The sequence below is a fragment of the Piliocolobus tephrosceles genome, chromosome 9, assembly GCF_002776525.5.
Source record: "Piliocolobus tephrosceles isolate RC106 chromosome 9, ASM277652v3, whole genome shotgun sequence".
Taxonomy (NCBI): domain Eukaryota; kingdom Metazoa; phylum Chordata; class Mammalia; order Primates; family Cercopithecidae; genus Piliocolobus; species Piliocolobus tephrosceles.
The window spans coordinates 106,477,515-106,491,680 of record NC_045442.1 but is presented as its reverse complement, the minus strand read 5'-3'; the positions used below and the strand labels follow the sequence as shown (position 1 = coordinate 106,491,680).

The window sequence follows — 14,166 nt, the reverse complement described above, 5'->3', positions numbered from 1 at the left end:
GCCATTTAACTTGATCATTGAGGGCTCACTTTATTCAACAGCAATGACCTATTTAGAGCCATGACTCAGACAGCTTCCCGTGTGAGCTTCCTTTCCTTGGAAGAAAAGAAAGAAAGAGAGAGAGAGAGAGAGAGAGAGAGAAAAAAAAAAAGAGAGAAAGGAATAAAAAAAAAAAAAAAAAAAAAAAAAAAAAAGAAAGAAAAAAAAGACAGGTAGTTTCTCGGGGTTCAAAGCAAAACATTTTTTATTTAAAAAAAGGAAAGAAAGGGAGAAAGAAATGGAAGACAGAAAGGAAAGAAAGCCAGAGATGGGGGAGGGGGGGAGGGGGGGGTGGCTGTGTAACGTCTCCTTTTCTTCTAAATATTTTAATCCCATGTTTTCAAGGGCTCCAGAAGTATTATACAGTTACGTTCATAATGCCTGTAACTCACAGCATGACAAGATTATGTAGGTGAGCTATTTCCCCACGTTTTATAGAGTTCTTTCATACACAAATTTAATTTTAAAAAATCCTTTCTAGCCCTCCCTCCTTCATTTAACTCTGTCACGTCTCCTTTTGATGCCAGGATTCCTTCTCTTCCACCCTAACTTGGCTCCTGTAGTTCAAGTGCTCCTGCAGGCTCCGCCCACCCCGCCTCCAAACTGCTCTCTCCCCTCTTTCAGCCGTTCTTCCCTCTTGTCAGTTTCATTTTCCTGAAACACAGCTCCATGATGTCATCTCTGCTCAAATACTTTTGTGTCTCTTGTTTGCTTTGCTGAGCAAGTTCAATTCTTCATTGGGACTTTCAATGTATTCTACACACCAAACCCCGTGTTTTCGTGGTTTTTTTTTTTTTTTTTTTTTCCTACTACTTTCCCGTTTTTGATTAATTTCCTTCAGTCATGCTGGTCCACTCCTGTCCAGTGATCCTACTCTTTTCCCACTTACCCCATTCTGTATTTTTATTTTTAGTAAGTATTATTCTTGTTGTAGGCTTTGTGGAATTTTCTTCGAAGCCGTCACCTATTTATGGAGGATTAGGGCTAATTATTGGTGGAGGATAGGTTGTGGTATTGTATTAAATTTTGGTGGGGTTTTTGTGGGTTCAATTTTTTTTTTTTTTTTCGAGACAGGGTCTTGCTCTGTCGCCCAGGCTGGAGTGTAGTGGCAATAATATTGGCTTACTACAACCTCTGCCTCCCAGGTTAAAGTGATTCTCCTGCCTCAGCTGGGATTAGAGGTGTGTGCCATCACATCCGGGTAATTTTTGTATTTTTAGTAGAGACCAGGGTCTTGCCATGTTGGCCAGGCTGGTCTCAAACTCCTGACCTCAAGTGATCCACCCGCTTCAGTCTCCCAAACTACTGGGATTGTAGGCGTGAGCTACTGTGCCTGGCTGGCTTAATGGTTTTTGAAATTTATTTGGAGGGAATGATTGTTGGTTTTGGGTAGATGACAGTGATAGCTACTGAGGAGTACCCTGAGGCTTGGGGATCAAGTGTTGCCATGGGGGGCCCTTCCCCTCTCTTCTGTGTTAGTCACAAACCCTTCTATTCCAGGCAAAAGCTCACCCTCCCCTCTCTAAGACTATCTGAATCCTAAGGAATCCTTCATTCTTTGGATTTCATTAAACCCAAGGAAAGAGTCTTGTGTGGAAAGATGTATGGGACTCTTCTTACAGTGCCAAGCATTAAATAAGAGAAGGTGTGTTCCTGGGAACAAATTCCTGGCAGAGTAATAACACGATGATAAATGTACTTTAAATGTAAGTTTACTGAATGACTGACAAATTCTATTATGACTACAGGAGAAAGGAGAAGTCACTGCAGCCTCAACCTCCTGAGCCCAAGTGATCCACTCACCTTAGCCTCCTGAGTAGCTGGGACTACAGGCATGCACCACCATGCCTGGCTAAATTTTAGATTTCTTTTGTAGAGACGCAGTCTCATTATGTTGCCCAGGCTGGTCTCAAACTCCTGGCCTCAACTATCCTTTCATCCAGTGGAGATATTTATTGTAGTTTCAGACTTTCTTCTACACCCATTAAAACAAGTACCCACTAATTGTTGGGTGCCTTTTCTTTTTACGTTTTTTTTCCAGCTAGTGTATATTCTGCATGATGGAAAGATTTTGGAGAGCCTCTAAAATATATTTGTAAAATCCTGCCAATTCTTATTTTTTAAATTTTATTTTTTCATTGATACACAATGTTTTATGTATTTACGGAGTTACATGCACAGAATATGTAATGAGCAGGTCAGGGTATTTGGGGGAGCCATTGCCTTGACCGTCTATCATTTCTATGTGGTGGGAACATTTCAAGTCTTCTAGCTACTTTGAAATATACAACACATTGCTGTTAACCATGGTCACTCTACATTGCCATTGAATAGTGTGTCTTATTTGTTCTATCTAACTTAATTGATAACCTTTCATGGAGAGGCTGAATGAAGAATGAATGAACAGGGTGGGTCATATGAAGGTCTTTATCTTTTTTTTTTTTTCAACCTTATTCATATGTTGTATTTTATTTCTTATGAAAATGGCTACCCAAAGAAGTCACTGTAGCAGCCTACTATTCTAAGGCAGCAACTATAACTTAAATGCTAACAAACTCACTCCATAAGACCTAAAACCCTTCCCCAGGGCTGTAATGGGCATTTAAGTTTCCCAAGCCCAGTGACAACTAATGATTTTTATTACCTATCGAATAGGAACAAATGGATTTTAATAGTTCCCCTATAGCTGAAAAACTCCACAAACAATATGTTGCATCTACCTACATGATCCATTGACTCATGCCAGAAATACTTTCTGAAATGCTTACGACTGTGATGTTCAAACTGGGCTCTGGCTACTTCTGGTGGTTATTTGGTGTTATGCCAAGACATATTGGAAGGCCTTTATCTTTTTTAAGGAAAAGGAAATTTTAAAAGCTAAGTGAAATTTTTTTCACTGTTCCACCTCAGCTGTGTTGCATTCACTTCCTCAGTCCCCCTTGAGTCTCCTGTGAGGAAGCCCTCCTGCCTCGACAAAGAGGGCCCCCTTCCCTCACGCAGCACCTTTCTCTCCACCTCTCAACTTAACCAGCTGGTGGGTGTGTCTTGGGTGTGACCAGGTGGGTTTATTTACCATTTCCCTATGCCCTGTCCTCTCTTCCCCCAAATTAATCGAAGACTTTCTAATTTCCACATAAGAGGACCATCCACTTGTTCAGTCACCAAATATTTATTCCAATTTGTTGTGGACCAGGTATGGTCTCTGCCCACTGCATGCTGACTTCCTGGTGGGGCAGACAGGCAAATAAAAAGCCCTAAGGTAAACATTGCAGCTTGTGGAAAGGACTCTAGTGGAAACAAGGTATGGATATAGAGATTATTATTATTACTTTTTAAGGGACAGAGTCTTGTTCTGTCGCCCAGGCTGGAGTGCACTGGTGCGATCATAGCTCACTGCAGCCTTAACTCTTGGGCTTAAGTGGTCCTCCTCCTCAGCCTCCTGAGTAGCTGGGATTACAGGTGTGCACCACCACACCTGGCTCATTTTCGTATTTTTAGGAGAGACAGGGTTTTGCTATTTCGGCCTGGCAGGTCTCGAACTCCCGACCTCAAATGAACTGCCCACCTCGGCCTCTGAAAGTGCTGGGATTACAGGCATGAGCCACTATGCCCCACCGTCTATGTGCAAATTTCTTCTTGGCATTCATTTAGAAATCTTAGAGTTGTCACTTTGACAGACTCCACAGCAAAAGCACAAGGTAAACTATTTCTTTTGTGTAATAAACCTGTAAGGCAATGTCCTACAATAAAATCCTAAAATGACGTGTTAAAGACCACTCCGGGGTCGTTAAAACTTATGAATTTCTGGAAATTACTTTTGGTATTTTAGCTTTCTAGGATGTTGTTTCAGGTACCAATGTAACAGAAATATCAAATGGTGGCTTAGTGATGCATTAACATCAACAGGTTAATTCCGATTTTTATGGAACACAATTTACTGCCGGATAGCCATTTAACACATAGATCTACTATGCTGTCTTCAGAGTAGAGGGAAGTATGCTGGTTTGTAGTCAGAGTCCTTGTGGCTCCACTTTGGGCGGCCAAAGCAGGTGGATCACTTGAGGTCAGGAGTTTGAGACCAGCCTGTCCAATGTGGTGAAACCCCATCTCTACTAAAAATACAAAAATTACCTGGGCATGGTGGCAGGTGCCTGTAATCCCAGCTACTTGGGAGGCTGGGGCTGGGGAATCATTTGAAACCAGGAGGTGGAGGTTGCAGTGAGCTGAGATCATGCCACTGCACTCCAACCTAGGGACAGAGTGAGACTCTGTCTAAAAAAAAAAGTCCTTGTGGCTCTATAGCGATCCTAAGATTATTACACATATTTTTATTAAATGTGGCTGCTATTTTTTCCTACCCAGGCATTGCATAACAATAACAACCACAAGTATGAGAGATTAAGCTTGTGTAATAGACTAATCCATTTTACTTAGAAAGCCAAGCTGTTCAGGGATAAGGGATACAAGCTGGGTCAGTACGGCTGAACAAAAACAAATTCCAGATTGCTTTTATTCACAGCAAACCTGCATTTCAAGTAACAGTCCACGAACATCCTTTTCATTAGGAAACAACCCTTCTTTCCAGTTTATGTATTTACGTCAGAATCTAAACAGTCTTTTCACTTCATTATTAAGCACTGGCAGATTTGGAACTCCAAGTTAAAACTGGAGGTGTTCTTCCTATTATCTAATAGTTTACATTCTTTTTAATAGAAAAAAAGGCAAAGTGCTGAAAATGCGCTCTGAAGAGGTCCTTTTCTCTTCCCTCCCAAGATTTTGTACATGTCAATGAACCTGTGTAAATGTCTTACTGAAGAGCCTAGGTGCGGAGGATGAATGAGAAAAAAAAGGCAGATGAATAAATAAAGGGAAAGCTTCCTTTTCAGAAGGTGCCTGGAAAGATGAGTAGAAAAGGATTAGAACAAGGTGGGCAAAGGGGTTTTGCTGTCTGAAATAAGATTGGAAGGAAGCTTGGAGAAGAAAGATTTGGTCTGCATGGTGTCTTGGAAGCATTCTAAAAAGAGTGTTTTAGAAAGGGGAGATCATTAAAAGGATTCACACAGCCATTTGTATGAATTGGAAAACCCGGGAGAGTGTCTGAAATGTCCTGTGAGTGCTGACCTGAAATGCAGGTCACCGATGCCCCTAGACATCAATGCAGTCTGAGCACAGTTACATTAACAAACCTTTCCAGCCAGTGTTGAAAGATCATCGCCTCCGATTATCTGCATCTCACCCATGGACTGGTCATTCTGCAAAAAGGGAGAAAAAAAAAAGGGAGACAATTTTACCACACAAGAAAACCTTTAAAGCACATTTTCCTGTCTACCCAGTTAGTGGCCGGAATGTGCCTTACAAATATAGCACAAATAGCTAATAGGGATTCATGGTTGCCTGTGGTTACCAAGAGCCACGCTCCTGCTACTGCCCTTGAGACAAAGCTTTCTAATGGCTGGTGGGGAGAGGGTGGGTGTGCAGGGGGAATGGGAGAGTGGAGAGAGGACAGACAAACCTAACATGAAGCAAAACACTCTGGAAGGTGCCTGAGCCTATCCTGGAGCAGAGAGAACTGGAGAAGACCTGGAGAAGACAGTCATACTCCTATGCTTCGCCTACCTAGGGGTGGACCGAGTATGTGTCAGCTTTGCCACCAAGCCCTGATTAAAGATCTGCAGTGGAGAACAGTCAGGTTCTGGTTTCCTGAGAGACTGGAGGCTTCCTCTACTCCCCATCATCGGAGATCCGGCCCCTCATCTGACATCCAGAGCAATACTAACAGGCCATGAATCAAGAAGTACTGTACTTAGACCTTCTGACATGAATGACGAGGCCTCAGACAATTTCTGCAGTCCTAAGAATGTGACACTCAGAACTATATGTGTGTGTATATATATATACACAAAATATATATAATATATAAAATATGTATACAAAATACATATATACAAAATATATACGCACGTATGTGTGTATATGTATGTGTGTGTGTATGTGTGTGTGTGTGTATATATATATATATATATTTGAAACAGGGTCTCACTTTTGCCCAGGCTGGAGTGCAGTGGCATGATCACAGCTCATTGCATCCTCAATCTCCCAGGCTCAAGCAATCCTCCCGTCTCGGCTTCCCAAGTAGCTGAGACTACAGACAGGCACATACCACAGTGCCTGGCTAATTTTTTTTCTTAATTTATTTTTATTTTTAGTAGAGAAAAGGTCTTGGTATGTTGTCCAGGCTGTTCTTGAACTCCTGAGCCCAAGTGACTCTCCTGTCTTGGCCTCCCAAAGTGCTGGGATTACAGAGAGGAGCCACCACGGCTGGCCTTAGAATCATATTTAGAAGACTTTTTATTGAAATCATGTTAGAGTTTATGATCATTTACTTTCATCATGTTTATGTATGGTATATTATCCTGCCTAATGAAACCTCACAAAACAAACAAACAAAATGGATTGTTACATAGTGACCATCATAATAGGTGTTATTACACAGAGGCAAAACAAGAAACAGAACCAGCCACTTGTCTCCCAGCCTCATTACAGACCCACATTAAAGGAAGCAAAGCCAATATATTCAGGCAATCTGTTTCATGACCAAGCAAGAATGCTGTGATGTTGCAATCCCTTGATTCTAACAATAACCTTGGGGAGAAAAAGACAATCTAGGCACCATATGTGCTACATGCTGAACCAGGAAGCGTCTTTAGTTACTGCTGTGGACAGCTGTCACTTTTGCTAGCTCAGCACCTTCCTTCCTTTATCCTAGCAAAGAGGCCCTCCCTCTTCTTAGGGGGAGTCCATTCTGCACAGTTCACGTAGGGCCAGGCCTTCACAGTGCCGGCCAACCAACTGGGCCTGAAGCTATATCCAACCTCAGACTTTCCAGCTACTCAAGCCAATGCCCTTAGGAATTTTCTTGGGCTGGTTTGAATCGGATTCTCTCACCTAGAGGTACAGTTACTTTGTTATGGAGTTGGTCATCTGGGAAGGGAAAAAGCAGCCAAACCACCAACCAGTAGGACAGATTTGCCAATGAAACACCTTTTGTCTTTTTACCTTGCTGCTCAAACGAAAAAAAAAAAAGACCTTAAAATTTTTTACTTTTTTTATTTTTTTTAAGAGACAGGGTCTCACTCTGTCACTTAGGCTGGAGAGCAATGTTGCAATCATAGTTCACTGCTGCCTGAAACTCCTGGGCTCAAGTGATCCTGCTGCCTTAGCCTCTCAAGTAGCTGGGACTACAGGTGTGCACCACCACGCCTGGCCAAATATATTTTTACTTCTGCTTGGTAAAGCATTCACTCCTTACCATGGATGGTTGGAGGGAGCACAGGCAGACAAGGAGACAGGCTTCACACACTAGCTCATCCTAAAAGTGGTCCACTAAGTTAGATGAACCCAGTTATTTTATTCTTATGGGAACTGATATCAAAAGGAGAAATAGCAAAGGATATTCAGAATTTACAGATGTTTCGTTGTTTTTGTGTATTTATCATCAGATATTCACAAGTAGTCATGATAGTGATCTTTTTGACTTGTCAAAAATGTCAAAGGAGAAAATTTTCTTGTCACTGCTAGAGGTGCTAAAATAGAGGAATTAACATAGGAAGAATTTCTGCATGTTAGACTTAAATGTTAATAGCAGCAGGAAAAATAAAATTTCGGTACTTCCAGGGGACTGGGTTATACAGAATTGAATACAACTACTAAACCACAAAGTTTAATGTAACCAGTGAGATTTACAGTCTGTCAGATCAGAGTAAATTTCACAATAATTCTACATTTTCATCTTCATTCTATTGATTAAAACCAAAAACCAAAAATAATCAGAGAACTAAATAATGTGCTAAAAGTCATAGAGTATGTTGCCAAGCAAGTGTTACTTAAGAAATTCTTACTTCTTCCAAGTGTATAAACATGTTTTTTTAAAAAAAATTTTAATTGACCAACAATTACTGTATATATTTGATATTATTAGGCTGTGTCCCTACCCAGATCTCGTTTTGAACTGTAGTTCTCATAATCCCCACGTGTCATGGGGAGGGACCCAGCGGGAGGTAACTGAGTCATGGCGGCAGTTACCTGCATGCTGTCCTCATGACAATGAGTGAGTTCTCACGAGATCTGATGGTTTTATTAGGGGGCTTTTCCCCCCGCTTCGTTCTGCACTTCTCCTTTCTGCCATCATGTGAAGAAGGGCATGTTTGCTTCTCCTTCCGCCATGATTGTAGGTTTCCTGAGGCTTTCCTAGCCCTGTGGAACTGTGAATCAATTAAGCCTCTTTCCTCTATAAATTAACCAGTCTCAGGTATATGTTGTTATTAGCAGCATGAGAATGGACTAATACAATATTTATGAGGTACAATGCGATGTTACGATACATTTCTGCATTGTGGAATGATCAGATAAGGCTAATTACCATATCCATCACTTCAAATATTTATTATTTCTTGTGTTGAGAACATTTAAAATCCTCTTTTAGCTATTTTGAAATATATATTAATTATAGTCTCTGTGCTGTGCAACAGAACACCAGAACTTATTCCTCCTATCTACCTGTAACTTTGCATCCACTGACCAACCTCTCCCTTTTCCCCATTCTCCCCTGCTGCCCCCAGCCTCTGATAAGCACCATTCTATTCTCTACTTCTGCGAGTTCAACTTTTTTATATTACACATATAAATGCAATTATATGGTATTTATCACTCTGTGCCTGGCTTATTTCACTCAGCATAATGTTCTCAGTCCATTCACATATATACATGTTTTTAATATTAGATTTGTCCTTAATTCATCTGGAATTTATATCTTCCAAGTGGGTATATTGTCAATTGTTTCAATATAATTTATTGAATTATTATTTTTCCCTACTGGTTTGAAACATCATTTTGATCATATCTATCATTCTCATATGTAAGCGTCAGTTTCTGTATTTTTCTAATCTAACATGTCTACATAAACTTTAATTAATCTAACATGTCCAATTAATTAATCTAACTTATCTATTTCCAACACCCAAATCATATTGTTATAATTCTCATAGTTGTTCTCTTTTTCTTTTTTCTTTTTTGTTTTTGCAGATACAGGGTCTTGTTCTGTCACCCAGGCTGGAGTGCATCCTCGAACTCCTGGCTGCTAGCGATCCTCCTGCCTTGGCCTCCCAAAGTGCTAGGATTATAGATGTGAGCCACCACGCCTGGCCTTATCATAGCTTTTTAATATGTTTTAATATTTGATAGGACAAGTCCACTTTTTAGTTCTTTTTAAAAATTGCCTTGAGGCTGAGGGTGGTGGCTCATGCCTGCAGAGGCAGGCACTTTGGGAGGCTGAGGCAGGAGGATTGCTTGAGCCCAGGAGTTTGAGACCAGCCTGGGCAACATAGTGAGATCAACATTTCTACCAAAACAAAACAAAAAACCCCACAAACCCAAAACTGTCTTGGTAACTTTTGTACATTTTCTTTTTTCCTGTCTGGTGGGTTCTACAAAGATCAACTGAATTAATGCATGTGGAACATTTAGAACAGAACCCGGCACAAGGTTAGCATTCCGTAAATGCTAGACAGGATTAATTTCTTTTTTAAAAGTTGTATGGCCAGGGGCTGTGGCTCACACCTGTAATCCCAGCACTTTGGGAGGCTGAAGCAGGCGGATCACAAGGTCAGGAGTTCAAGATCAGCCTGACCAATATGGTGAAACCCCATCTCTACTAAAAATACAAAAAAGAGCCAGGTATGGTGGTATATACCTGTAGTCCCAGCTACTCGGGAGGCTGAGGCAGGAGAATCGCTTGAACCTGGAAGGTGGAGGTTGCAGTGAGCCAAGGTCACGCCACTGCACTCCAGCCTGGGTGAACGAACGAGACTCCATCTCAAAAAAAACATTGTATTATTATTTATTTTATTTTATTTTTTATAGAGATGAAGTCTCACTGTATTGCCCAGGCTGTTTTCGAACTCCTGGCCCCAAGCAATCCTCCCACTTCAGTCTCCCAATTTCTTTTTCTTCTTTCCCCCAACCCCCGACCCTGACTCAGCCCCTGAGGATATGGCTACTCCTCAGTCCTCCACTGGTACACTGGACTCTAGAGCTCCCCTGGTTTACACACTCCAGAAAAATAAGCCTTTTATTTCCCACTGGGATGATGAAGGAAACTTAGAAGTTCAGCTTCTCCACTCAAAGGCTTTCAACAACCTTGTTCTTTTCATTCCATTCCTTCCTCACTCCACCTTCTAAAAACCTACTCCTGAGCCCTTCAGAAATTTGTGGCACGGACCCCCCTACTTCTCACTGTTGGTCTCCTCCACAGGCATTTTGATGTTCATTTTCCCTATTTGGCCGAGCCAGTGCTCTTCCTTGATCAGGCACGTACCACCATGCCCGGCTAATTTTTTTTTTTCAGTAGAGATTGGGTCTCACTATTTTGCTCAAGCTGGTCTCGAGCGACTGGGCTACAGTGATCCTCCTGCCTCAGCCTCCCAATCACTGGGATTAGAGCCATGAGCTATCCCCACCAGGCCTAACCGTGATATTTTTCTAATGGTTCAAAATCATCCTATATCTCTTGGATTGATGTTTGTGTGCTTTTAATGAACGTCACTAGTTTGAAGAAAGATGAACAATCCCAAATAAAATATTACAAGTAAGACTAGTCTATTGTTTTATTTTCTTTCGCTACCTTTGTGTATTTTTAAAGCAAAGTTATGCCAGCTTCATATAATAAGTTGGTTTTTCTATGAGCTAGAAGATTCTGTATATAAATGGATTTAGCTGTTTTGCTAATGTTCAGTAGAGCTCAGAATAAGTTTTATTTTATTTTATTTTAGAGACAGAGTCTTGCTCTGTTGCACAGGCTGGAGTGCAGTGGTACAATCTCAGCTCACTGCAACCTCCGCCTCCCCAGTTCAAGCAATTCTCCCACTTCGCCCTCCCGAGTAGCTGGGATTACAGGTGTGTGCCACCATGATGGGCTAATTTTTGTGTTTTTAGTAGAGATGGGGTTTTGCTATGTTGGTCAGGCTGGTCTCGAACTCGTGGCCTCAAGCAATCTGCCTGCCTCAGCCTCCTAAAGTGCTGGGATTACATGCGTGAGCCACTGTGCCTGGCCAGATTAGGTATTATTTAATCTCCAATTTGCAAATGAAGAAACAGAGACAATAAGAGTTTAAGAAACTGTCCCAAAGAGGGCTGGGCATGGTGGCTCACGCCTGTAATCCCACGCCTATAATCCCGGCTTTTGGGAGGCCGAGGCGGGTGGATCACTTGAGGTCAGGAGTTCAAGACCAGCATGGCCAACATGGTGGAACCCTATCTCTACTAAAAATACAAAAAGTAGCCGGTATGGTGGCACGTGCCTGCAATTCCAGCTACTCGGGAAGCTGAGGTGGGAGAATCGCTTGAACCTGGGAGGTGGAGGTTGTAGTGAGTCAAGATTGCACCACTGCACTTCAGCCTGGGCGACAGAGCGAGACTGTCCAAAAAAAAAAAAAAAAAAAAACTTTCCCAAAGAGGTGCTGCTAGTAAGTGAATGCGTCCAGTTCAATCCTAGATTCACCTGACTCCACAACCTTCTGGTGTAGCCCCTGGCCCTCCCCAGTATTCCTGGGGGAAAGAAGCACATCGTGGGTGCTCCCTGGAGAGAAACACCAAGGGGTACAGGGTCTGGCTGCATCAGTGAAGTCAGAGGCATAAGCTGAAATGGACAGGAGAAATCAACATCTCCGTAGGAACGCTGGTGGCAGAGGATGTGTGGATTTACTCAAATACAAAAGGAAACCTCTGACCTATAGTCACGCATCTTTGGAAAAACTATTTTGGAAATGTTAGGTGACCTGGTCTCTAGGTACTCCATACAGCATGTCAGATAGCGCAGCAGGGAAGACGATTCCTCACCAAACAGACAATTTGGACTGCTTTGAGAACGTTCAGGAAAAAAACAAACTGAGGAAGAATAAATATCCTAAATATCCTGTCCTTCTGAGGAACCAGAAGAGGAAAAGTAAAGAAAATAAATAAACAAGAGAACCACTCTCTAAGTCATTCATTTCAAGACTCAGAGCGCAACTTGCTTCAAAATCTCTACACAAAGGCTGTCTCAATATTCTCCGCCCCCACAGAGGCCTTAACTTTGCTTTTCCCCTTCTTTCATCCTAATCTTTCCTCTCAGCTATTCTCCTGTGCTCAGAGAGGTCGCTGATACTCTATCAAATGGACAGAGATGCAAAACAGAGTCAGAAACATTTCATTGTAAGAAGATTTAATGATCAAGCTGGAGAGCTCCTAATTAAAATGTTGCAAATGGCTCGAATTGATTTTTTTAAAAACTCTGAGCATTTGATACCAGCTCAGATAATAAGGACAGGTGAATTGATTCTAGTATTCCTAGTTTCCCATCAGTGGTTGATGTGAGATGTGACTTGCAGTTGAGTCCCTCAGTCTTTTAAGCTACATGGAGCCAAAGTGGAAGCTGATGCAGAGCCAGGGTCAGTGAAGCTCTCACACCTGTCCCTTGTTTCCACCAGAGCTGTTCTGTCTCTGCTGTTATTTACCGATTTTTTTTTTTTTTGAGATGAGGTATCGCTCTTGCTACCCGGGCTGCAGTGCAGTGTTGCAACCTTGGCTCACTACAACCGCCTCCGGGATCAAGCGATTCTCCTGCCTCAGCCTCCCAAGTAACTGGGATTACAGGCACGTGCCACCATGCCTGGCTGATTTTTGTATTTTTAGTAGAGACAGGGTTTCACCGTGTCGGCTAGGCTGGTCTGGAACTCCTGACCTCAGAGGATCCGCCCGCCTTGGCCTCCTAAAGTGTTGGGATTACAGGAATGAGCCACCGCGCCCGGCTGTATTCACTGAATTCTAAAGAAGACACTGGGGGAGAAATGTTCTGCTATCAAAATACCCAAAAGTTTGAAAACTATTAGGTTGGTGCAAAAGTAACTGTAGTTTTTGCCTTTTTTCAAATGGCAAGGACTGCAATTACTTTTGCACCAACCTAATATCATGTTAATGTTTTTATCTCTTGAAATCAACTTACCTTCTTTTCAGTCTCCTGTTCATTTAAATACCTATTTGGTGCTTAGATTGTTTTTGTGGAGAAACTCATGCTTTCAATCTCTGTGGGGTGAGTGGGGAGAAAGGAGAATGTGGAGACCAAGCGAACAGGCAGCTGGCGTCTCATGAATTCAGGCACCAGGCTGCCTGGGTTCCGGCCACAGCTCCACTTTTTGTGCAGCAACCTTAGGGAAGTTACCTAACCTTTCAGCGCGTCGCGTCACTTTCCCTATGAATAAAAAGAGTATATTCAGAGTTCCTACTTCAGAGGAGCATAGGGAGGATTAAATGAATCAGTACGCATTAAGCACTTAGAAAAGTGCCTGGCATTTTATAATAAATAGTACATGAATAGTACATTTTATAATAAATAGTACTCTGTCTTCTTGACATCTGCCTTTAGTATTTTTTTTCTTTTTTTTTTTTGAGACAGTCTTGCACTGTTGCCCAGGCTGGAGTGCAGTGGCGTGAACTCAGCTCACTGCAACCTCCACCTCCTGGGCTCAAGTGATTCTCCTGCCTCAGCCTCCCAAGTAGCTGGGATTACAGGCTACCAGGCCCGGCTAAATTTTTTGTTGTTGTATTTTTAGTGGAGATGGGGTTTCGCCATGTCTTTAGTCTTGCCTTTAATCTTAAGAAACATGCACATCTGTTTGAGTCTCCTGACATTGGTTTTGTGATTTATTCTTTGTTCATTCACACAGCAGATAATACATACATGTAAGCCATGTGCTCTGTGGTTAGGGTTTACTGAGGTGGACTGACGCCATGAGGCACATGGTTAAGAAGGACTGCTGTCCCTCTGGTGCCAATCTATTGATTGGCTACCACCTTGGAAGCACACTCATCTGTGTGTTCCTTCGGGGTTTCTCAGTGAACTCCCAGCTCCCGTGCTGCAGTGTCTGATGTTTACAATGAGCCATTGCATGGGCAAAATTTCCATCATGCCACTTTACTCCTTCCTTCCTTCCTTCCTTCCTTCCTTCCTTCCTTCCTTCCTTCCTTCCTTCTTTCCTTCCTTCCCTCCCTCCCTCCTTCCTTCCTTCCTTCCTTCCTTCCCTCCCTCCCTCCCTC

At 42.2% G+C, this 14,166-nt stretch overlaps 1 protein-coding gene across 1 annotated transcript in view; it reads right to left on the bottom strand.

The window, feature by feature from the left end:
• The window catches only part of PRTFDC1 (phosphoribosyl transferase domain containing 1), a 108,523-nt gene that overhangs the window by 17,114 nt on the left and 77,243 nt on the right, over positions 1-14,166 (bottom strand). Inside the window, exon 4 of the mRNA XM_023223310.2 lies at positions 5,226-5,291. Coding sequence (XP_023079078.1) covers positions 5,226-5,291 — 66 coding nt within the window. The remainder of the gene's footprint in view (positions 1-5,225; positions 5,292-14,166) is intronic.